Source organism: Pinus tabuliformis, chromosome J (assembly GCF_031772625.1).
Source record: "Pinus tabuliformis cultivar Carrire ecotype Pingquan chromosome J, CPIR1, whole genome shotgun sequence".
Classification (NCBI taxonomy): domain Eukaryota; kingdom Viridiplantae; phylum Streptophyta; class Pinopsida; order Pinales; family Pinaceae; genus Pinus; species Pinus tabuliformis.
Genome location: NC_142295.1, coordinates 733,237,095 through 733,263,378, shown reverse-complemented (window position 1 = coordinate 733,263,378; position 26,284 = coordinate 733,237,095). Strand labels below are relative to the sequence as shown.

Sequence of the window (26,284 nt, the reverse complement as noted above, 5' to 3'; positions counted from 1 at the left end):
CAACAACTCTGATACCATGTGAAAATTCCTGGATCTAACAATCTATGCAATCCTACTGCAACTAGCTGAATCTACTTCACCTAGATCGTAAATTACATTACAAACTTATTTTAGATTTCTTCTTGAAATATTGAAGTAAATTACTGAAGCAGCCTACACCAAATTAAATATGATTCTGAAACATAGAAACTGAGCAAGGAAATACAAACACATAGGACACTGTTATTTTTGGACAAATGTCCCCGGAAAAACCCAATGAGGGAAAACTGGTGCAACAGTTCTGAGGGTTTATTATTATTTTACAGTAGCAAATTTTGAATACATTGTTGAATATCTCACAAGGTTATTCAGTTGCAGAGATAAATACTGACAGAAGCTTAGTGAGATTACCTCACAAAATCACTGAGAAAAAGTCCCGGCTGTTCCGACTATTGGATGAGGTGCCCCTGGCAGGCCTTGCGCTATCTCTACGCTGCCTCTACGATGTCCCACCGTCAACCCTCTCAGGGACAACGTCACCCAACTGGGGAATCAATCAGTAGCCTAGAGTCACTGTTCTCAACCTCCCGGTCTCACACCTCGACTTTCCGCAGTTGAAACTAACTCTCTGCTATGATTTTTGACTTTCTTTCTCTCTCTCTCTGTGCTGCTTCTGCGTGGCCCTTCTGGCCTTGCGTCAGCCTTTGCGTCAAGGCTACTGGATCACTCTCTGCCTCTCTCTGCTGATGATTCTCCGGCTGAGAATCTCTCTCTCCGGAAGCTGCTATCCTTGCCCCTCAACTGCAAGAAATCTCCTCAATTGATTTTTCCTCCTGAGAACTTCTCACTTCAGAAAATCGATTTCTTGATCTCTCTTGGTGTATTTTCCAAATGACCCTCAAGCCCCTTCTTATATCTTCCTGTTGGGCAACCAACAACCTAGATTAACTCCTAATCAAAGGCTCAGATCATTTTGACTTGATCTCTGTCTTTTTCTAGAAGATTCACCCACAATTAGATTAATACCCATTAATATTTTAATTTTCCTAAGTTTAGACTTAAGGAACTCCATTAAAAATATTAATTATTTTAATATAATCGTCTCTGGGTGGAATTTCCCAAAACGGTTTTTGGGTTCTTTGGAATGCATGTGCCCAAGCCTCCTTGCAAAATTTGAGGCTTAGAGCACATCCGATGCTACCCTAAATCAACAAATCTTCTATTATGAGACCATGCGATGTGATCTGGAGTTTTGATAGTTGATGTTTAAGCAACCACATTGCTCTCACTCTCTTTGTTCAAACTAAAATGAGCTAGTGAGAATCAACGGAGGACCCCGTGAGTTGCGATAGGGTTTTGAAGTAGTCACACAACAACTTGGGCGAAGCAGTGACTCTTTCGTGTTTGAGAAAGCTCTCTGTAATCAAATCCGTGGAGTTTAAGGAAAGCAGACCCATCTCTGCAGCTAATATTGAATTCACGTTTTCCTGGTTTCATGCGTCAACAATGGATGAGCGAATCCAACGTAGGCATACGAAGGAATTTAATTCATAATTGAAGATTAAACAAGCTTAATCTCCTTAGAATATGCGACAACATAAGGGACAATACATGGTTTTTACAAGAACTCGTGTCGGAAATCATAGTTAGGAATACATAAAGTTATTATTTGGATTATATTGCTTAGTATTTACGCTCATTGTGGGAGACATGGCATTCTTTTATGGTATTATTTTATTGTGGACTATATGGTTTTATTATGTTGTGGACTATTAACTAAATTCATATGGTTTTGTTCATTATGTTGCATTGTTAAGGGGTTTGATTCAATCTATTGCTTAGCCGAAGATTTTAATTACATTGAATTGTTGCAAAGATTATCTTAATTTTAGGGGAAATTTTTTTGTGGAAACTCTAACATCCTTTTATTAAAAAAAAATTGCCCTAGGATACTACAATGGAGCTGTTCTCTCCTATATTTGTAGCAGATGGTGTTGACGTTGGCGCTCCCACAGTGTCCTCCTCCTCCTCCTCCTACTGCTCCTCCCCCGAGTCCTCTTCCTCTTGTTGCCCCTGTACTAATGGTTCCTCCTCTAACCATGTAGGTGACTCCTCCAAGATGGGCACCTCAAACTCCACCCTCCACTGAGACAATACATCAATATTGTCTAAGGAAATGGCATCTGGATCCATTGGTTTCTCTATTTGCTTCACTCGAAGTCGGAGATTGTAATGCACATACACTAAATCATTGAGGTGTGAGAACTCCAACCTGTAAGAGTGTCAAAAAAACTAATGAGTCCTGAATCTTGACATTTGAGGGTCATAAATTAAAATTACAATAAATGTTATTGCTCAACTGAACGCTGAAGCTCAAAGTTATGCCTCTTGCACTTTTTTGAGTGTATTTTCTCAAATACACTCCAATTGCGCTCACACCTTGAAGAGCTACAGGTTTGACTCAATATTCTTATGGCCAATTTCTACAAATTTGGTGCCCTTGCACCATAGCTTTGCGCCACCAAATATCTACAACAAAATAAAGAAAGAAAAAAGTTAAAAAGTTAAAATATAATTAAACTTTCAAATAAAACATAATTGAATTTAAAAAACCTAGAATTATAAATAAGTAAATTCTAAATTGAAGATTTTAATGAGTCATGACTTGTCACTTACATGGCATGAAGAGGGTCCTTTTCTGAATAACATTGTCAAAGCCAAATAGGCCAAAACAATCCCGATAAAATTGTATCTCGCGATTGATTTTGCTATGAAGCTCAAGATCAGGTACCATCCTCTGAATACATGAATAGAGCCTTTCCATGAATGGGTCGATGAAGCATCCATGTCCACCGACTATCAATCACATCCCATAACATCATCTGTCTATTAATCGCAACAGAACCCTTGTATACATAATAAGCACGAATGGCCTCCTTGGCCCTATCCATGGCCTCATACAAATAAGCCATTGCAGGCTTCTCCCCATCTACCAATCTCAGAACCTTTACTATAGGTTCACTAACTGAGCACACTTCTTCAGTTTTTACAATGGCACTCCCATCCTGTCTCCTGCTATATCTACAATCACGCCACTCATTAGAAATGAATATTTGCTTCAACTCAAACTGGAATTGAAGCAAAAACTGAAGAGTAATAAAGTTGGTGGCAAAACGTTGGATTGCAGGACGTCGCAACTCCTTGTTTCTATTGTATCTCCTCATGAGGCTAAGAACAAAAGCATGGTTATATATAAACTTGGGGACGCTCCTAGCCATATCAATCACCTCCTTGATGGAGGAGAGCTTCTCCATATCCTCAAGTAGCAAATCGATACAATGTGCTTCACATGGAATCCAGAACAATGCGTGGTTGTTAATTTTAGGTATGTTCTATGCTTAGAGCAATTTATTTCAATTTTCACAGTTAGCTCAATATCTTTTCCAGATTAGAAATCACATCAGCGTTAAAGTAAACTGCAGATAGAACATAAACATAAATCGCAGAAGACAAGCCAAGACAAGAGGACACAAGATGTGGTGCTAGCCAGGGACAAACCCCAATGTGGAGAAACCCTTGATCAATTCTTCTTATATGTTCTTCAATAGTTCGGCAGAGAGAGATAGTATATTTACAACATAAGTGAACACTTTGACTTATCTAGATAAGAGTAGAGAGCATCTCTAAGAATATGATACATGAGATCAGTTGAAGACATGCTGCTTCAACTGATTCTCCAAGGTGACTCCACCTATCATTGTGCTGCATTTCGTCATCATGTTGCACCTCATGGTGCTGCACCATGCTGCACCCATCATCACTATGCTGCATCTCATCACGCTTCATTAATCATGACTGTACCCATCACTGTACTACATTATGTGCCATTGCTACACCATGTTGCCGTACTGACCTATGTTCTTGCTGCACCTTGCTTGCTTGTTGTCCCTAGCATGCTTGTTGTCCTTAGCATGCTAGTTGTCCCTTGCATGCTAGCTGTAACATTGCATGCTTGGTGTATTTGTTCCTAAGTACCATACAACTGTCCTAATGTTAGTTAGTTATCCATTGCATGCTGCTTTCCTTCGGAGACAGATGCTCCTACAGTTCCGGGTGTTCCCGACAGTTTTGGCTATTCTAGTTGTTCCTGGCAGTTTCGGTTGTTCCTAACAGTTCCAACAATTTTGGCAGTTCCGGCAATTCCGGCAGTTCCCGACAGTTCCGGCAGTTTCGACAGTTCTTGGCAGTTCCTGGTAGTTCCCTGCAGTTCCTGGCAATTTCGGCAGTTCTTGGCTGTTCTGGCTATTCTCGGCAATTCCCGGCAGTTCCGGCAGTTCCAGCAGTTCCGGCTTTTGCCCTCTAGTTTAGGGCAGCATTATCCCTTAGGATCTCTCCTCCTACTAAAACCCAAAGACAAGTAGAGAGGAAGAGATCCCAAGTGTGTTAAAAATGACTTGAAGGCCACCTCTATTTATACTAAAACGTTGAGCACAAGTGGGGTTTATTTGGTTGTTGATCGACCTAGACGAAGTGTCCCATAACACAAATAAATTCATATCTCCACGAATACTTATCGGAATCGGATGATCTTTATATCAATCCTGCACCTCTCGATGAGGGGGATCCAAGAAAAATATCAGCTTCCATTAATAAGATGACCCTAATGGAGTTTGGCCCTAGTTGCAAATTTTAACACTCCCTCTCAACTAGGGAGAACTCCATCCGCTGATCCATATGTCCGACTGTACTATCTCTGCCAGCAGTGCCCTGCACTGCTCTGCTTTGCTCTACTCTGCTGAACCATGAAGAAGAAGAATTGATCGAGAATGTATCGTACCATTCTCCACTGACTCGAAGTCAGTTTCATTTGAAGAGAGTGTGTCACATCACTCTTACTGATCCGAAGTCAGTTTTATTTATCCTAGATCAATATTACAAGAGAATGTCTCAAACCACTCATATTGATCCCAGATCAGTTTCATTGATCCTAGATCAGTGGAGGTCATCCTAGCATAGGGAGTACGGTAGCTACAACGATGCGTCCGTCGATAGTACTACTATGGTCCCTAACCCCATTTCCCTACTCATTGATCAGATGAGAGGTACTTCCCATGAGTCCCACGCTGCATGGGTAGGATGCCTCGACAGGAGAACTAATCATCTTGTCCACAGGAGAACGAATCATCTTGCCCCACAGTCGCCATGGGAGAACTAATCATCTTGGCCCACAGGAGAACTAATCATCTTGGCCCACAGGAGAACTAATCATCCTGTTTCACAGTTGCCATGGAGAACTCCTGGCCCACAGGAGAACTAATCATCCTGTTCCATAGTTGCCACAGGAGAACTAATCATCCCGGCCCATGGAAGAACTAATCATCCTGTTTCACAGTTGCCACAGGAGAACTAATCATCTCGGCCCACAGGAGAACTAATCATCCTGTTCCACAGTTGCCACGGGAGACCTAATCATCCCGGCCCACAGGAGAACTAATCATCTTGTTCCACAGTTGCCACGGGGTATCACAAGGGAAGGTTGAACCTATCATCCTGTACATAGCGCACCACCAAGGGAGGTTGAGTTGCCCTGTGGTCGTATGTTGCTCCAGTAAGTACCCCAAGCTCCCTAAAGCTCCCAGAGCTTAATGCATGCAACATGTAGGACCCTTATAAGAAGGTCTCTCAACGACTCCAAGTTGTTCAGGAAAGTCATAGATTTGACCTTTCCCAAGGCTTTGACAAAATGTCTACGACCTATACATCAGTCTCAATGTGATGGAGCCTCCTCGCTCATTGACTTACCATATCCCAGATAAGGAAGCATCTGATGTCTATTTGCTGGAGCAATCATCGCATACGGGGATTCCTCAATAATCGAATCCCCCCTCTGGTTGTCACAGAGAATCACAGTGGTATTCATCATGTGTACAAATAGCTCACTGAAGATCTTCCACAACTAGGTAGCTTCATACGAGATCATACTTGTAGCTATGTATTCGTTCTCGGCGGTGCTTATAGCAACCGACTTCTGCTTCCTGCTCATCCATGATATCGAAGCAGAACCCAAAGAGAACCAGCGCTGAGAAGTGCTCTAGTGATCCTCCACATTGCCTGCCCAGCAAGCATTCAAATAATCATGCAGCTTCATATTTCTGGCAGTGTATCTCAATCCATGAGAGATTGTGCTCTGAAGATATCTCAGAAGATTCTTAGCACCAATCCAGTGAGTCTCAACCAAATATGAGCTCACCATGCTAACTACAAAACATATGTCTGGACAGAAGTTCACCAAGAACATCAATGGAAATGAGTTTATGGAACTCAGAGGCGTTTCCCAAATCTGGTCTGGCATCATCAACATATAACTTCTGAAAGTTAAGATCCTCGAGGTAGTCACGGGCTTGCAGTTTACCATTCCACATCCGGAATCCAACTCCCTCTTACTTCTGCAAGTGAGAGGGTTTGCACTTGTTTGAAATAGGTCGTCCTCAGAAGGTGTTGGTATGAGAGGTCTATCATCCACAACCTTCAAACAATGGTTTGGATCGGCTTCACTCTTAGTGAATCTTAGTTTCATTTGACAACTATCAATCCTTTCATACTACGCTTGGGGAATTTTTCTTCAAGCTATAGAGGGCTTTCTTCCACCTGCATACGTGAGATTCCTGATCATGAATCTTAAACCCATCGGGTTGCTCCAAACCTATGGACCTGCTACATGAGGGGAATGGTCCCCTTGTAAGGTTTTCCTTCGGCACATCTCAGACATGTACTTTCATGCTTTTTTTGAATTCAGGCATCCCTGTCACCATTTGACTCACAGACCTCCGGTGCTGTGTCAATGGACATGGTCCCCAGTGGACTTCTTGCAACTTGATACAACCCTGAAATCAAAAACATCTTTGAAAATTCTATTTTCAAACACGTACCTTTCCATCAATGAGTGCCACCCTGTAACCTTTAATTTCCATTGCTGAAATGGACACCAGGTTCTTCTTACGATCGGGTACATAAAAGAGATTCTATAAATGAATCGAGTTACCCTCATTCAATTGAGGGGTAACATTCCCTACACCCTTTCGGGGATAGGTGGCATCAGCTCCAAGTATAATCCCACGATTGTTTCCATCTCTGCCAAATTAGAGAGTGCAGCCTACTATTCGATGAAGTGCCTTGAAGCACTACAGTCTACAATCAATAAGCCAAATTCCCAAAGAATCTGAAGGAGAGGGCCAATACAAGATAACGCTTCTTTATCTCATCAAAAACAACATTTGATTCTTCATACCTGGGGTTCCTTGCTTTATTTTGAAGAGTCGGCCATTTCCTTGATGACTTGCATTACTTGTCTTTCCTTTGATCATTGAAGATGTCCCTGGAATGATTGTTATCTTCATCGAGAAATGTGTCTCTGCCATTCAGACACTCCTTCGCATAATGGCCGAACTTATTGCAACCAAGGCATCTTCCTTTCCTTCCACAGTTCCACCCTTAGATCCGGACTTCCCAATGAAGTGATCTTTAGGTAGGCCATCAGAAACTTCTGCTGCGCCATTCTGATAATATTCTTTACTTCGACTTCACCCTCGGTGAATTTGAAGAGGGATGAGGAATCCACTGATCCTTTTGTCCTTTCCCAACTGTCTTCGGTGATTGCTCTTTCACTCTTGCTTGGGAATTGTCTTCACCTCAGCTCCGATACCATGTTAATTTTAGGTATGTTCTATGCTTAGAGAATTTATGTCAATTTTCACAGTTAGCTCAATATCTTTTCCAGATTAGCAATCACATCAGCATTAAAGTAAACTGCAGATAGAACATAAACATAAATCGCAGAAGACAAGCCAAGACAAGAGGACACAAGATGTGGCGCTAGCGAGGGACAAACCCCAATGTGGGGAAACCCTTGATCAATTCTTCTTATATGTTCTTCAATAGTTCAACAGAGAGAGAGAGAGATAGTACGTTTACAACAAAAGTCAATACGTATCTAGATAAGAGCAGAGATCATCTCTAAGAAGATGATACATGAGATCAATTGAAGACATGCTGCTTCAACTGATTCTCCAAGGTGACTCCTTCACCTATCGTTGTGTTGCATTTCGTCATCATGTTGCACCTCACCGCGCTGCACCATTATTTTTGGACAACTCATCCCCGGAAAAACCCAATGCGGGAAAACCGATGTAGCAATTCTAGTGGTTTATTTTATTATGCAGTCTATCCTTGAGTACAATTGGGTGCCAAACTGGCTCACTCGACAGAGAAAAACAACCGACAGTAATACCTCTCTATTTGGAAGCATGTATTCAGAAAACCTACCTCACGAAACCCTCTCCAGCAACACTGAAGCACTGCGTCAACCCTCTTGGCCTCTGCGTAAGCCTCAGAACCCTCTGCGTCAACCCTCTGAGGCATTGTGCAGCCTCTGGGACCCTTTGTGTCACTCCTGTTGCCTTCTGCATGGATGACGCAGGTCCTCTTGCCTCTGCGCTGTCTTTGTTGGGCTCTGCGTGGCCTGCTCTGGCTTTTGCGTCTGCCTCTTTACCTCTGCACTAGTCTCTCGGCACTATCTTTGCATCTCTGTCTAGTACTCACTGCCCCTTGTTGCTGATCACTGATTCGACTTTACTTAGCAAACCTCGCTCTAGTAAATCGAATGACTGATCACTCTGGTGTTTCTTCCAACTGACCCTCAAGCCTCCTCTTATACTTTTCCTGTTGGTCCTTTAACGCTCGAGATTAAATCTCTAATGAATGGCCAAGATTAGATTTGGCTTGATCCATGACTTTTGGAACCTTTTAACCTAGTTTTATATTAATACCTATTAATATTTTATTGTCCCAAAGTTTAGACTTAGGATCTCCATTAAAAATATTAATTATTTTAATATCTCCTTAACCGGGTAGAATCTGCCCAAACTATTTATGGGTCTTGGAAATCTCATGTGCTTTAGCCTCTCCACCATTTTTCATGGCTAGAGCACATCTGATGCTACCCCAAATCAACAGGGGCCACCCCCTTGTCCACTGCTTTGGGGGTCCTATTTCACATTTTGGCACCTATGGACTTCATTAGGCCTCCTCTAAGGCCCAACAACATGCATTATTGATCATTCGACCTCTTGAGATGCTTATTCTTTTATTTTGAGCTAGTTTGGTGGGCTTGTTACCAAAAGTTAGTTATCTTGTACATTATTTTATTTTGGGGCTCAGTTACGCCTTATTAGGCAAATCGAATTCAATTGGACATGTATAAATACAAGTGATGTGATTTCATTTTAGCATCATCACTTGGATTGGATCATATCTTCTTGTGAGATTTTCGCTATCTTTTGAGGATGAGACTTTTTGAATGAATGGATAAATTTTGCTGTTTGGTTATTCTTCTTTGTCTTAGAGCTTCTATGATTGGCATATCTTAGCAATTGGATATATTCTTCTTACATGTAATTACTATGTTAATGCTATTTTGATTCTTTATTTTGCTGCATTCAAGGTATTGGGATTTTCGCTATTCTAGGGTTAATTTGTTGCTTTTCTTGGAACGAAATTGTGGAAATTAAATCTCTAAGTAGTGTTGTATCATGATTGGGCCATGTTTGAATGAATGTATGTTCCTAGAGACATCCTTGTCTTGAAAAGTCACCAAATATTGTTGAATGAAGTATAAATGACCTTGAAGCTATTTCCATTAAGCCCTAATGCGCAACGAAGTTGCTTTTTAGGCCTCCTTGACAAGTGGAAATCAATCCAAACTCTAAATCTTCCATGACTCCATCTCTCCCAAAGGACAAAGCACTAGTCCTCCTCTGGTGATCACTTTAAAGCTTATTTCTTTCACCTTCCCCTCTTTTTCTAGGCCTAGCCTACATAGGTCACCTAGGGCATCAATTATCTCACAATCTAGCCATCCAAATACTTCGATTTTTGGTCCACAACTGCGCTGGTGTGTCCTCAAGAAGCCCTCCAAATTTCATGAGATTTCGATGGTGGGATCTTGAGATATCACAAGCCCTAGCTCGAAGACTAATTCTTGCCCTTGGTTCCATTAGGCTAGAAACCTCACTGGGATCTTTGAAGTGCCTTTCATTGAAAATTCATTCTTTGATCCCTTTCCCCTCCCTAATCAGGTCAATTATATCATTGGTTGCTAAATCCTATCCTCTTGACCTAACCTCGGGACCACTTGGTCCTGTGTGGTCCCATGCACTATCAAGGTTAATTCCTCAAATATCACCTGGAACCCAAGTTTTCTCAAGAATTTTAAGGCTTAGGGATCTCCTTTATAAGACACATACTCAAAACCTAACCTTTGAAATTCTCCCCAAGCCCTTCCTAGAGAGCCTTCCATCTTGTTTTCCAAGACAAGCAAGCCACAATCTTGAGCCTCTCTTGTGAATAGGCTTCTAGGATCACCCTTCATCCTATTTTTGATCTATTCATCTCTGTGATCCTTATCATACCAGTTCTCCCTTCGGTGAAAGTCCGTAAAGAGTAGGGAGCTTTAGCTGAGGTGACAGTGGGCTATTGCTCCATTGTTGCCCTTGGCCTAGCAATTGTTCCTTTAGGATTCCCTCCTAGGACCCCTGCTAGTTTGAGTGGTAACAGGGCCAATTCCAGTTCAGAGTTTGAGTTTCTGGGGAGCCATAATTGCCAGAGGGCCGAGTTACAAGTTCCCCTTCAGATGTTATTTCTCTGAGTAATTTTTTGTGGGTCAAAACCAAACAATTTTCCAGATTTAATATAAGTGAAGAAAAACTATTTGGGTCAAATTTATGCTGTTCTTGCGGCTGATTCTCTTGTGTTTTTTGAATTTTCTGCTGCATGTTATTTGTGAAGTTAAGAAATACCTAAGTATTTATTTTCAGCAGTTCAGAATTTTATTTGTGTAATAAAATATTCTTTTGGGTATAAATAATCATTGAGTAAAATAAATCATCGCTGGTATTTAAATTTTAACACTAAGTATGACAACTTTACAATACAATAGCACAACTTGTAGCTCATGATGATACATGATAGCATTCTTCATGATGACACAACTGATCATGAGACACTGGGCTCAGACATCATCTCAAAACATGCATGAGATCAGATCAGATGCTTGGACAGTATGGTGATAAAAATGTAGATGTAGTGATGTGAAACTGAGGGGTAACAATGAGTTTCTAGATTGCAAATTTATGTAGCTTAACACCTAGGTAACTGCTGTTTTGATAAAATTTTTTAGAATGCTGTGTTTATACTCTTGAGTTTATCTTACAGGGCTCTAGTATATGTAGATCTGCAGTATTGATAGGCCAATACTAAGTTTGCATATTTAGTAGCTGTAGGATTTATTCTGAGTACAGATTTGAACTAAAATTAAAAGTTTAACACACAGTGGGTGGTACCAGTCTGGTTCATTGTTTTGCAAGTGATTATATCGAGCATTATCCTTTTCTGACCTCTTTATATGTGCACATTTTGCTTTTCCTTTAGTTCTGTTTTTGTTCTTTAGTTGAATTGTGTTGCATGAATACAGTTTTCACATTTTTCTTCTAGCAAACAACTTGATTAGGACATGTTTGATATTGAGCCTCTAGGTTGCTTGTGTAAACTGTATGACAATTTGCCCCATTATCATTTGAAATTTCCATATTACAGAATGGGATATCATGGGAATTAATAAGTTACTGGGAATACTTTGGGTTATCAGCCTTTTGGCTCTATGTGTTTTGTCACTCTTTGTAGTAACATGCATATTTATTGTATACAGTATTAGATCTCAAGAATTAAGATCATGATCATGCTCTAAGATCTAGGAAATCCATTTGTAGTACTTGGGCCATAATCTTTTGGTTATGTGCCTTTTGTATATGGAAGCCCTTTGTTATTATTTTTATAAACTTGTCTTCATTGTATAAATGATTAGAAATTTTCATATCACTATTTCATTTGCCATGTGGCTGTTTTGTTTAAATTATGGGCCAGTATGATATTTGTGAACTGCATGCATTTTTTGGAGGAATCTTGTTAACATGTGGATGTATTTTGATTCCGTTCATAGCATATTCTGGTGTGTGCAGATAAATGCCATCATCAAAACTGATGGTGTTTACTGATATTGGGTATATCTCTCAAGCAGGTTGATTTATCAAAGAGATATTGCTTTCCTGTTTATTGGCATGGAGAACACAGACGCGTCCTACGAGGCCAGTGGTTTGCTCGCAAAGGAGGTCTTGAATGGTTACCACTCAGGGAAGATGTTGCAGAGCAGCTTGAATTTGCATACCGCAGTCGAGTAATTTCAGATGCCAATAACCAATTGCTTTTATAACATCAATTATTTACTTGAGTATTTTCAGTTTGTCTAGAAGACTTAATGTAGTTATTCAAAAGTTAGTTGCATATTTAAATTTCAGACTTCAGTATTTTTCTTTTACAGAAAACACTGTTGCATCCTAGCCTTATCAGAATGCTTTCTCAGCATAGAATTCCTCCTTTAGATGTTTGGATGCTTTGACCACTCTGCATGCATTTACACTTTACAATTGAAAGGTGGATATCTTTGCCATGATCCTGGCAAGTGCTTTCATTGCGGCTGTGAAGTTCTCTTCCCGAGCTTCCAAGCCAATACCATTTGAAATTTATCTTCATTGTTAATGTGGTTGAAACTCAGTCCTGGATGACTAAAATATGGCTCCACCAATTTGTCATATATATCAATATCTATCATCACTCTTACTGTAGTGAAGAATAGCAAAAAATATAATGAAAGATGTTGAGTCTGTTGGGCTAGGTCTGGAGCACTTCTGAGGATGACCCAGGGTCAGATCCTGGCAGTAGGCTCCGGCAAAAACTGCATCCAAGACCAGGTGAAAATATCACAGATATTGATGTTCCATTGATGCTGCGAATTAAAATGTAAGCAGCTTTTGTCTCGAGTGTCATTGCCCAAATGTTCCTACTAGAAAAAATCATGAAAGCTGTTGATCCCTGAAGGTAGTAACCAATTATAGGGTAATGTGTGGCACTGCCATGAAACCAATGACAACAATTAATTACTGGTAAAGGAGGCAGAGCCATTACAAGCTTTTGGCCACTAATTGTGAGGCCAGATCTAAGATTTGTGCTAATATAATCTAAGCATCTGTCTTTTTTTGAAGGACTATAAGACAATCATAAGCTAGGGGAATATACATCAAAGATGTATTACGGCTTCCTCATGGTCTTCTTCCTATAAAAGACTCTCATTCATTAGAGTGGTGACTTCTTGATGGAGTAATTATTGTGTTGAAAATACCAAAAGCTCAAATTTGTAGATGTAGTTAATGCTCCATGTGAAGTTGCAGTGAATGGGATGATAATGTACAGTCTAGTAATCATGATAAATGCACAACTCAGTGGAGAATGCGTATGATGTGCGCTCACAGTTAAGTTACAGGAAAATCATGAGCACTGGATAAGAAACATGCTCACAGTAAGATGAAAGTATCTACCACTTGTACAGCTCTACATTCGGTTATTCATTATATGTATAAAATAAAGAAATATAACTTTATTAATGTCCAACAAATGACCACAAAGGTAGGTCAATGGGACTAAAAGATACATCCTATGTGATTACAATATGGGAGTGTAAAAACAACTCATGGGTATTCCTGAAAGCGAGATAAAGTAAGCTCAAGAATGTATCACAGATAAGTATCTAATTAAGCTAATCACTAGGTCTAACCAACACCAATATATATATATATATATATATATATATATATAGAGAGAGAGAGAGAGAGAGAGAGAGAGAGAGGTCAATTATTGAAGGCAACAGGGGCAATTGGTGTTGAAATTCCAATGCAAGGGGGAATTTCTTAACATGATAATTACTTGTGAAATTATTTAGTGTTCTTTTATTTTTCTTTTGTTATTCATCAAACAATTACCATTCAAAACAAGAAAATAGAGATCATAGTACACAGAAGACGGGAAACCAGAAATTAGGCCCTAAGCCAGGGCAAAACCCCACAAGGGGGAAAACCCAACAAAAATCCTTCTCTTATAGAATCAGATCAAAATGAGATATCCAAGACTCAAGACCAAAACTGCCACCAAAACATCAAGTCCAACCCTCCTCCAAGTCACCTCCAAGCATCAAAGTCAACACAGGTCAAAACTGCCCAAATCTGTCATCTTCTTGAAATTTCAGCCATGTCTTGAAATTTTGGCCCTGAAATTTCGGGCCTGCAATAGTCACAGAAAAATTCATTCTTTCTTCAAAATTATCCTCCATATATGCTAGATCTTCTCTCCTTTAATTCAGCTCTCTTTTTCCCTTGCAAGTTCAGAAAATTGCTCCTCGAATTATGCTTCATTGATGTGCCTATAGGTCAAACTGTCCTCTGTATATATATTTGTCTAGGAGGTCGAGTAGGTGGCCTTTGGAGGGCCAGGCCGACTTGTTCCCAAGGAGGGCCGACTTTGACTATTTGGGCGGACTTTGACTCAATAAAAATTCTTTTTCTTTTCTTACAAAAAGTCCATATGGGGCTTGACTCGAAGACAATTCTTTTGACTCATAATAATTTCTTTTTTTTTAGACTCTTTTGACTCTATAAGCATGAACATGCTTTGACCAAAAAAATAAAATAATAATAATGAATAGTATAATAATAAAGATTATTTTTTATTACATTATGAAGACCGACAATGGTTACATTTTTAACACTCCCTCTTAAATAGGGAGGTATTCACAATGGCACAACACGATACTCTCAAGTTGAAATATTCATGTAAGAAAGGATTCCAATTGATAAGCATCAATGATGAATTGCATTATCATAGCCAACATTGTCAAAATAGCAAGGCCTTGACTAACAAGCTCTATCTCTCCACTAGATCAGAGCACTATGTTGGGAGGCATAAATTTGGACACCATCGTCTCTCAGGGACATACCCCACCTAGGTGTTCACCAGGTATGTCCTCACAGGGCTATTTCCTAATCCATGCCACAATATTTGACACCGGGAAATATCGGTCCACAAGACTATTCTTATCTTGGATTAATGTACTTGACTTATGGCGGTTAGTCCTGGTAAAAGTTCAAATCCTCAAAGAATATCGGTCCTAAATGCTTATCCAATCCATCATTCTCCCTACCAGTGCCTTTACTAGGCTTACGACTGTTAGTCCCGACCTTAGTACATGACACATGGAGAATATGTTGTCCATCCTCACGCCCTCTCAACTAGGGAGGAGATCCTTACTCCCTCTGAAACAGGGAGAAATAACCACAAGGCCAAGCTTGTCTAAAAAATGCTCATTTTTTTCCATGAAAAGGAACTTTACTAATGTGTTGACTAGTTGTTCTTCCGTGGAGATCTGTTGTAGCTTCTTGGCTCCTATCTGCATAATACTTTCAAGTCATAAAGCACTTCAACCTTTCTGGTTCTTTGGCAATCTTCATGCAATTTTTAATCCAACATCTCATCAAGTTGTTCATTTGGATAATTTTATGAAGCCAAACTTCTTCTCAGCTGATTGCACCAGCCGCCACATCTTCTGCCATAGAATTCTTCTTCACACTCTTCCAAGAAATGATATCATCTCCTAATCATCAATCATCATCAGTACTGTCAACCCAATCAACGTGAACTTCTTCTTTTGTGTTGCCATCTAATTGACTTCTCCTTCCTCCCTAATCTTCATGCTTTTTGATGTTCTTCCAATTCTTCCATATGCTAATCATGCTTAGATAGATCTTGTCTTAACCTGCAACTTTTATTAGAAGACTATGAAAGAACAAAAGACAAAGTACAAAGATAAAATAGCAACAATAATAATCAAAGGAAGGAAGTGTAGAATACTTATCTCTTTGAGGAGAGTTAGCTTCCTCTTAATCTTGGACTATTCCATCATCCTTGTCCTCACATTAGCATGAAGTCATACATGTCATTTTTCAAGAGCTAGGTTTTCCTTTTATAGCGGAAACAATTAGTTAGGGTTTTGTTCCTTGGGTTTTCTAACTCAAAGTTTTGCTAGGGTTTACAAACCCTAGATACTTTTAGTTCCAAAACCTTCAAGACCTGCCATTTCTTAAAATTTGCAATCTCTACAAGTACATAATTTTGTTAGTTGCAAACCCTAGAAATGTCATTAGCAAGCTCTCTATACGTGAAGCTTCATGCCTTGATTTTAGAAAACTAGTCTTTTGTATGCAAGGAAAGACTTCAAAAACATATCAATGATCTCTAAAATATATCTACACAGACCCTTTTTATGATGCATTACTATCTTTTCAGGAGATCATTATCTTAGCATTATATGCACTATTATTGTTAGCAAATTAACAAAGTTTATACATACCTTTTTCCACACCATCGTCTTAGCAGCTCCATGCCTGTCGACATTGACATCATTCTTCCTGCTGAGTTACCTCTGTCCGCCGCATTACCAACACTGTAAATGCTGACTATTTCTGCACCTGGCAATTACTGATGCGTATGATATTTTGACGTTGCGGGAGCCACGAGAGAGGCCACGGTCAACGAACGTGACCAAGTCAACCGTCGGGTAAGACTTTTTAGGAGGATAATTAATATATAACGTTATAATAATTATATTATAAATTTATAATAATTATATTATAAATTTTAATAATTTAATTAAAAAAAGTTATTTAATTAATTTATAATTTTTTATTTAATTAATTTAAAAGAAATAAAAAATATATATACATATATATATATACATGTATATATATATATATATATATACATGTATATATATATAATTTAAAAATTGGGTCCACTAGGAAAAAGAAAAACAAAATGGTAAGTAGCAAGAGTGATGATATGAAAAAACTCAAGAGGACATCAACAAGTTAAATAAATGCCTTCATAACGTCAAGAAGTCAGTTAGTAAGCAGGACCAAATGGCCAATGATATCTCTTTTTTAGAAAACTTGATGAGCCACCATTTCGGAAGGACTGATCCACTCTTAGCTACATAGAGTCCCAAGACCCTAATGACCGACCCTCTCTTGCTCGCCGACTGCATCCAACTACCTAGAAGCAAAAGCATACGACTGGTTTTTGTGGTGGTCTTCTAAATGTACAGGTTGTTTGTTCAATTGGCAAAACTTTAAAGCTCCCTACTGAAAAGATTTCATGACGAAGAAGAAGATGATGTATACGAGAGATTCGTTCCCCTGAAACAAAAAAGATAAGTGAGTAAATACACTCATGAATGGGAAGTGTTGGCAGTAAGGCAAAGAGGGTTTTCAGATGAAAAGCTATTAAAAATGTACAATTGTGGCCTTAAAGATTATATTCGCGAAGAATTGAAATTACATCAACCCAAAACCATTGAGGATGCCAGACACGCAACTATAATTATCAAACGAAAATATAAACTCCATAAGGCACCATATGCCAGTAACGAGAAAACAAACAACTACTCCAAAGGGAAGTCAGGGAAATCATCATCGGAGAACACTAGCAAGTACGTTCCACCACCAATGCACAATGAGGGGAAACAACAATCTAGTGTTGAAAGAAAAAAGGATGGCAAATGCTGGAAATGCGGAGACAAGTATTACGCAGGGCACAAATGCACAACGCAAAAACTTTACAACTGTGAAGCAGAACAAGAAGAAGAATCTTCAGAAGACAACTCTGATGAAGAGAACAATGAAGAAAATGAAAACCCTAATCCAGAATCAAAAGAGGATATGCCACGAATTTCTCTGGTAGCCATCATAGGAATAGCTCAACCGCAGACACTAAAGCTCAAAGGTCACATCAAGAAGCAAAACATTATCGTTCTAATAGACTCAGGGAGTACGCACAACTTCGTGGATGTCAATGTTGCAAAAAGACTAAACATTTTTGCTTACCCTGTAGCAAATTTAAAAGTTATGGTAGCAGATGGGAAACGTATAGATGGAATAGGTAAGTGCCATAAAGTTAAATTGCAGCTAAGCGAATACGAAATGGAGTCTAGTTTTTATACAGTCCCCTTAGGAGGAGTAGACGTCGTTCTAGGGATACAATGGTTACAAACACTAGGCACATATTTAGCTAATCACTAGAAGTAGTTCATTAAGTTCAAGTGGGATGGAAGGATGTATAAGCTGTTTGGGTTCCAAGCTTCACCCACTCAAGTCATCTTTGCTCAATAGATGAAAAAAGTTATCCGCAAGGGAGCCCCAACATTTGTCACATAGTGTCAACAATTAGAGTTATCATCTATAGAAGGGGCTTACCACCCATCAGAAATTTCATCCTTGATCCAAAAATAAAAGGCAGTTTTTCAAGATATACCAATGAAATTACCTCCTGAAAGGTAAATTGAACATATCATAGAGTTCAAACCAGACTCGACACCTGTGAACGTTAAGCCATGTCATTACCCCTATCACCCTCAGATAGATGGTCAAACTGAAGTCGTAAATAAATGCTTAAAAACGTATCTTCGTTGCTTCGTCACCAACAAACAAAATAGATGGACCCAATGGCTACATTTGGCAGAATGGTGGTATAATACCACCTACCACACGTCAACTAAGATGACGCCCTTCCAGGCCTTATATGGTTATGAGCCCCCTAGGTGGAAGGACTTTGCACTACTCAATTCTAAGGTTCCAATAGTAAAAGACCACTTAGAAGAAAGCCAAAGAGTCATTAATTTATTAAAAGAAAATCTAACTATGGCACGTAATAGAATGAAACAACAAGCCGACCAACATCGCATTGAAAGAGAGTTTGAGGAAGGAGATTGGGTCTTTGTTAGGCTCCAACCTTATAAGCAATTGTCATTAAAACAACAACGGAAAAATAAACTATCACCTAAATATTATGGGCCGTATCAAATAATAAAAAAATAGGTAGCGTGGCTTATAAACTTAAGTTGCTAGACAATTGTCGAATCCACAACGCTTTTCATGTATCGGGTCTTAAAAAGGTACTAGGGCAAAACCAAATAGCTCAAACAGAAATACTAGAAACTGATGAAGAAGGAAGAATCGTCTTAGAACCAGAAGGTATACTTGCTACCCGAGAAAAAGTATTATGATCCAAGACAATTAAGGAGTTCCTCATCAAATGGAAGAAACTACTGGAGGAAGACTCATCTTGGGAGTTAGAATGTTTTCTTCAGCAACACCCCACCTTACCTATGCTTTGAGGACAAAGAATTTTAAGGGAGAGACAATGTTATGAATTAAAAATTACATAACTAAAATAATAATAAATCTATAGGTGTAATTAATAGAATCATTAAATAAATTTAATTAAGAATTAAATTCTTAGTAAGGAATGGACACCGGTCCCAAGGGACGTGTCTTATGGTGTTCATGGCTTGTCAACTCCTATTTAAGGAGCACTGCCACAACCGTGTAAATCATCCATTCATATTCTAATAAAAATATTTAATATCTACATAATTCATATTATGTTTCAGTCTATTGACATCTAATAACGAAGTGTACAGATTCCTTGTGCAACACTTACCTATCCATCCCTATAGAGATCTATGTTAGATTTTGGTAACATCAGACAGGTGTTCTAGTCTCGATTTGTGTTTAGGAGACTAAGGAACATAGGACTCCAAAATCCAGAAAAGGTTTCATGAGGTAAGCTTGTGAAACACCTTAATTAAATTAATTGATCAATAATTAAAAATGCCTAAGTTCAACTTAGGAAAATTGATTAATTAATGGGAATTAATTAAGCATGATCGAGAATGCTGTAGAGACTCACATGGGTTGAGTCTAAGATGATCTTAGTCGTTGATGAGGATCTAATCATGGCCATTGAAGCTCCAACGAGAGATTATAAGAGCAAGTTGATGGGATGGAGATAGATACAATTGCAAGAGAGAGAGCAAGGCAGATTGAGCTACATAGTGTGCAAAGATTCAGCGAGGAAGAGTTCGAGCCAGAGGGAGAGCCTCAGAGAGAGGGAGCAACAAAGAAAATTTTGGAGGAGTTTCCAACAGTTTTCCTGTTAATCTAGGTTGTCATTGATGTCAATATGGCATTGATTGAGGTGTCAATATTCTTAATGAAGCCATACTTGTGATGATGTTATACTCTTATATGTCCACACTTAATGATGGTGCTTGATGAGGTTTGGAAGACTAAGTGATGACATGGATGAACCATATCATGATGACATTATGACCCTATAACAATGAAGAACCCAAATGGCCTTACTCTCCATGAAGCCATTCTGTCCTACACTCCATTTCTGCGCTCAATAACGACCAGTCACATTAAAAATTATTTTTCACCTCCTTAGAGGCAGAATCTCATCATGAGACCTATACCATCTTATAGAGCATAATTTTGCCTTTCCAATGAGCTATTACATGACCTGAAACTCCTAATAGTTTAGGAGAAATTGATTTTTAAAGATTAAATTAATTCTCTGCCTATTGAGCCAACCTGTGTTCAGAGAATTCATGTCGGCCTATCCTGGAGGACGTGATTGTTCGTTGTGAGGATGAATAGGTATATATATAAGAGGTTAGACCTCTGTTTTTGTCATGAAATTTTAGTGAAGATCATATAAGTGACACAAAAACCGAGTTCACATCTTGTGAACCATATAACAAGGGTCATACACTTGTGGAAGCTGCGGAAAAGGGGACAAAATTGTGGATTGATAATAGAGATACTGCGAAAGGGTGTCTAAGGGTTGACTGGACCACGGGTTGGAGAATTGACCAGCCTCTTGTGAAAGGATGGAACAATATTGCTTTTCTGAGGCTCGGATCTGTGTTGCAACCTTGGATTAAGGCTTAGAACAATTAAACCAAACCTCAAACCTGTTGCAGTCCAGAATTAGGGCTTGGACCTGTGGAGATAATCCTATAGCAACTCGGACTTTAAGACAATCCTATTAAGGGATCAAGCGCTACAAACCTCAGACTGTATAGAAGATCAGAGGCTCGCACTGGTGCTATCTTGTTTCGTTCGCATTCATAACTCAGACCTATGTGAATAAGTGAAGTTTTTGGGTAAAAGAAGTATGGGACTTGTGTGTCTTCAACAATAATGAATCTGGAGGTGTAAAGAATCTGTGGCTCTGTCAAGAAATTGAAGGCTTGAAGAAGGAGGACCACTGATATAAGACTTGGGAGAGATCTTGTGAAGCAGACCCCTGAAGTCTTGTAGAAGACCTATTGAGCACATCTTGGTGCAGCATGGTGCGTTGGACAGTGGTGTAGTGTGGTGCAAGGATTGTCATTGCTGAAGTCTTGGTGCAGCATGGTGCATTGGACAGTGGTGTAGTGTGGTGCAAGGATTGTCATTGCTGAAGTCTTGGTGCAACATGGTGCGTTGGACAATGGTGTAGTGTGGTGCAAGGATTGTCATTGTTGAAGTCTTGGTGCAACATGGTGCATTGGGCAGTGTGATATTTTGAATAGTGGTCTGATGCAGTGAAGGATTATTGCTCATAGGAAGATTGAAGCTTGGGTCTGAAGTTTATTGACTTGTGAAAAGAACAGTCACCTGGAACCTGTGATGTGTGGATGAGTAAGACTTGAAGAAGCCTTGTAAACATCCTTGGAGACATGATGCTGTGCTGAAGTCATCATGAAGTAAACTTGGAGGATTTGATTGGGTACCATGAAGAATAGTGGTGACACCTTCTATATGACAAGGTTGTCATTGATGATGTAAAGTGGAAGACTACAGTGAAGCTGAAGATTGACAGGGCTCGGTGAAGAAGATTTTGGGAGTCGTGAGTTACTACCAAACATATCTTGACGAAGTATTGCAGTGGGTTGGAGCCCAAGAGGTTGGAGCCTCGAAAAGACAAGGTTGGTGCCTTGGAGGATAGGGTTGGAGCCCTAGAGGATCGGTGTCCTTAAGAAACCAGGGCGGAGCCTGTATCAGAGAAGGGTTGGTGCCCTAGGGGTTGGAGCCTGTAAATGCAAGGTTGGTGCCTTGAGAAGATAGGGTTGGTGCCCTAGGGGTTGGAGCCTCTAAACACAAGGTTGGTGCCGTAGAGGTCCGAGCCTCACTAAAGTCCAAGTTGGTGCTTGGAAGATTGAAGATCGGTGTCTTCATTTAGGGTTGGAGCCCTACATATATTGTACTTGATTCACTGTAAAGATTATATTAATAAAAACATTTATTCCTATTGTTCATTTTGTGTTCTAAATATAAGTGATCTAACTGGTAAAAGTAACAATTGAAAGAAATACTGATTCACCCCCCCTCTCAGTATTTCCAACATTTCCAATGCCGGAAAAGCAGGAAAAGGGAGGCCAAAATCTTCTTTAGAGAAAGTTGTCCAGGTTGTGCGAGTTAGCTAGTCTAGTTGAGCGAATTGCTAGGAAGGGTTTATTTTAGTTGCCGAAGGTCGAAAAGATCATCCGGAAGGCAAAGAATATTTCTAGAGGCATCAGGAGGTTAGACAACCCAATTTGAGCTTGATTCAGAGGCTGTATGACTTGCCCAGGCCAGTAGTGTGAGCAACCAGATAGGCAGTGCGAGTAGGCTAGACGGAAGGCAAGTTATTTTGCAGAGGTAGAATTTGTCTCCTAATTATTTTGGCTAGATTATTTGTCAGAGGATTGCCAGTTGGGAATCTAGATATTGTACTCAGAATTTGTTGCATAATAAGAAAATAAGCCCTCATCTGCTGCACCGGTTTTCCCTTCAGGGTTTTTCCGAGGACTTTTAAGTCCAAAAATATTGGTGTCATTTTATTGTGTGTGTGTGCATATTTTTTTAACTTCCAGTTTATTTTTTGTATGAAATTCTGATTTTAAAAGCACAATTTAATTCTGTTACATGTCAACATATTTACAGGGAATGCAACTCGGCTGTTGATGAATTATCCACGTATTTTATTTTTGGTGAAGGTTGCAATTGTGAGCTATTCGTAATTTGATGTTAATGTAATTAACAAAAGATAAATAAATTGCATCAGTTAGAAGAGTAGTTTCCAGTTTATTGCAATCAAGGAATTTTCACATGGTATTAGAGCATGGAAGATCAGATCAAAGGCTCAAAAGCAAAAGGAAGTGAGATCTTGCAGTTTTAGAGGGAGATCTGAGCACAATTTCTCTAGATCTGCGCAGGCCAGCCAAGTAGTGCGAATTGCTAAGCAAAGATCCATTTTCAGAGGCAAAGTGCAGGAAAAGTTCGATTTGCCCAGAGCAAAATTCTAGTCAGTTTTGCCAGTTAGCCAGTGCGAGCTTCCGGAGTAGCAGTACGTGTGCCAGTTTCTGTAGAAGGACTTCCGGAAGGTAGAGCAATGCCCAGTTGAGGTAGCAGGTAGTGTGAATTACTAGAGAAAGACATCTGGAGGCAAGCAGTAGCAGATCTACACATTTTCTAAGGAAGTGCAAGTAGCAGAGACAGGATTGTAGGAAAGAGAGGAGATTTAAGTTTATTTCCCAGTTTTGAGTTTTTGCAGGGATGGCCGCAACAGGGCTTAGAGATCACGATAGACTTGTTGGAGCCTCAAATTTTGGCATCTTGAAGTCAATAATGCAATTTTTGTTAGATAAGCATGGTCTGAAGGATTTCATGATGAATGTCATGGCAGAGCTAGCAGATCCACACATCGGGCTACCTTCAAGAAAGAGATGGCCAAGACGAAGAGGATGGTCTTGGATGGAGTCCGAGATCATATCGTCCTGCATATTGTGATGCTATTGTAAAGCTTCGTATACCTTTTTAATCATATTTCATGTACAGAATTACAAAGATGATCATTGTCTCGGTCCCTTTCCACTGTACCATAAACTTAAGGTTCAACAAGATGATTTTCTAGAGAACCAAAAACCTCATAGGTCTATTTTCTATTTCTAACGAGATCAACTTAGAGATCACTGTAATGAAGTCACCCTGTATTCTAAGGTCTTCAAACTTTAGTCCTTTGCATGTGTCAAGGAGTAATGTTATAGGCCAAGACACTGTCATAGAATTTGCATAATGCTTTGCACAGGGAACCAAAAAAATGGTCGAGGTATAACTTATATCTTCCAAAGACTTCTCATATCTTAGGTCCAGGATTGCAATCCTTCTCATAATGAAGTATAACATAATCCAACTCTTTTTCTTTCACAGAGTAATAGCACATAGACTTTAGTAAATTGGTCATTTTATCTTGTTCTCATAGATAGACTTGAGATATAGGCTTGTCAATTTTGATTTGTCATAGAGATATTTGAACTTGTCACCTTCCATGCTTAGACTAGATCCTTTTTCTTTAAATTTGAATGTCATAAGGCTTGATATGATTAGAATTTCTACAGACTTCGAATTGTAGTTCTTTCAAGGGAGTCCACATTGTGCAGTGCCTAGGAGACTTCGCATATAGTGCTACAAAAGATTCTATTTTACTTCAGAATCAACTTCTCTCTTTGAAGAATCAACTTCATGACATCAAGATGAACAAGTCTGAATCTATTACAACCTATTTCATGAGGGTCTCTCAAATAAGAGATTGACTTCTTTCCTTTGGAGAAGTCATATCTGATAGAGAGCTTGAGCAAATGACACTTGGTGGGCTCCCCTTGTCTTGGGAGACATTCATTACAAGCATTAGTTGCAGGAAAAAGCACCCAACATTTGATGAACTTTTGGGCAAATGCACTTGTTGTCGCCCGAAGTGTACACCAAGGGCAACAATGCTTAGGGTAGGGGCTGTCACTCTGATCCCTGTCACTCTGTGCGAAAGAAGCTCCCCCCAGTGGTGGTGGTGGTGGTGGTCCCCTCTCCACATATGCTGCGCTGTCGTCTCCACCCACTTCCAGCTCTAGCTCGTCCTCCATGCCATTGTCGGAAAAGACCTCAATATAATGAGCCTTCCCTGCTGTACATCTATGGCTTCGTGCCCATGGTTCCTGAAAGGTGGAACATAATTTCCTCCTCCTAAGGTCCCTCTTGGTCTCCTCATCCAGTTGCCCTCGCCCTTGGTTGGCTCTCAGTGGTGGAGCCCTCGTGTCTCTTCCCCTTTGCTGGAATCCATGTTTAGGTGGAAACGGTGCTTTAGCCCTAGGTAGGGCATGCTACAAATCTCGGGCCCTCCCCACTACGTTTTGCAAGGTAGTGGGCTTGCTGGATCTCACCAGTCGCTTCAGTGGCTCTGCTAGCCCCTCTATAAACATGAAGACCCTCCTGACCTTTGACAGATCAAGCACTATCACTGACAACCTCAAAAACTCTGAAATGTAGGCCTCAACGCTTCCCGTTTGTTCGAGTTTTGTCAGCTCCCCAAAATGGTCCTCTGTGTCTCTTCTCTTGAAACACACCAGCACCCTCCTAGTGAACTCCTCATAGGTTGCCACTCTGGCATGCCCCATTGTGGTTAGCCCATGGAACCACCAATCATGGACTTCTCCCTCTAAATGCAAAGTGGCAATATTAATGACCTCTCTTTCCGTCATTTGATTGAGTTGGAAATAGACATCTAGCGTCTCCACCTGCTGTATTGCTGAACTCTTGGAAGCCCCATCGAAAGTTGGGAGGAACAATCTCCCCATGGTGCGCTGTAGATCGGTGCCATGAGTGTAGCTTCGTCCACCTTGCCCCTTCCCCTTGTTATTACCTTTCTGTTGACAAAAGTCCCTGAAGGAAATGGCCTCTCTAAAGTCAGGCCCATAGGATCGATACTCTATAAAATAGTCTCCAATGGGCATCTCCTCTTGCCCTTGCAGCCCTCCAGCGCCGGATGCTATAAATGTAGGAATGGTGGACCTGGGTGGTGTGTTGGGAATGAGGGGTGTGTTGGGGCCATGACCCCCTTGGTGATGCGAAGTACCAGAGCCCTCACCAATTTGGAATTCCCCTTGAATCCCTTTGCCCCTGTTGTTGCTGCAATTTTGTTGCCTCAACTCCTTAATACCCTTGGACAAATCCTGCACGACCTTGAGAAGAGTTTGGGCAAACTCCTTTTTGCTCCCCCTGTCTCCCATTTTGTTCCCCATGTTTGGCCTTTCGACCTCTGGTTCAGTAACCTCTGGATCTGGGTGATTTGTAGTTGTCTCTCTCTGCTTCTGTACCTCTGCCTCCTGTAAGTTATGTTTTGTTGGTCTTCTGGTGTCATAGACTGATGCTGCTCCCCACAGGCCGAGCCAAGACTATGATTTCTGATACCACTGTAATATCCCTAAAGAAATTTTACGGTAAATAATCAAAGCATGCATAGACATAAACACACAAAAAATTACTTAAACATTAGAACACCAATTTAGAGCCAAAAACTGTGTTGTTGAGCCATTTTATTGATAAAGCATGAAGTACAATAGGTGCTTGGAAAGTATGCACCTGGGCTTGCCCAAGTCAAGCTAGCTGAGCCC

At 40.0% G+C, this 26,284-nt stretch overlaps 1 protein-coding gene across 5 annotated transcripts in view; it reads left to right on the top strand.

Annotated features, from left to right (window-relative positions):
* SGR2 (shoot gravitropism 2 (SGR2)) overlaps positions 1-26,284 on the top strand; it is a 444,740-nt gene that overhangs the window by 100,861 nt on the left and 317,595 nt on the right. For all 5 annotated transcript variants that reach the window (XM_089378380.1, XM_089378378.1, XM_089378379.1 and 2 more), the window contains exon 4: positions 12,110-12,265. In XM_089378380.1, coding sequence (XP_089234506.1) covers positions 12,110-12,265 — 156 coding nt within the window. The remainder of the gene's footprint in view (positions 1-12,109; positions 12,266-26,284) is intronic.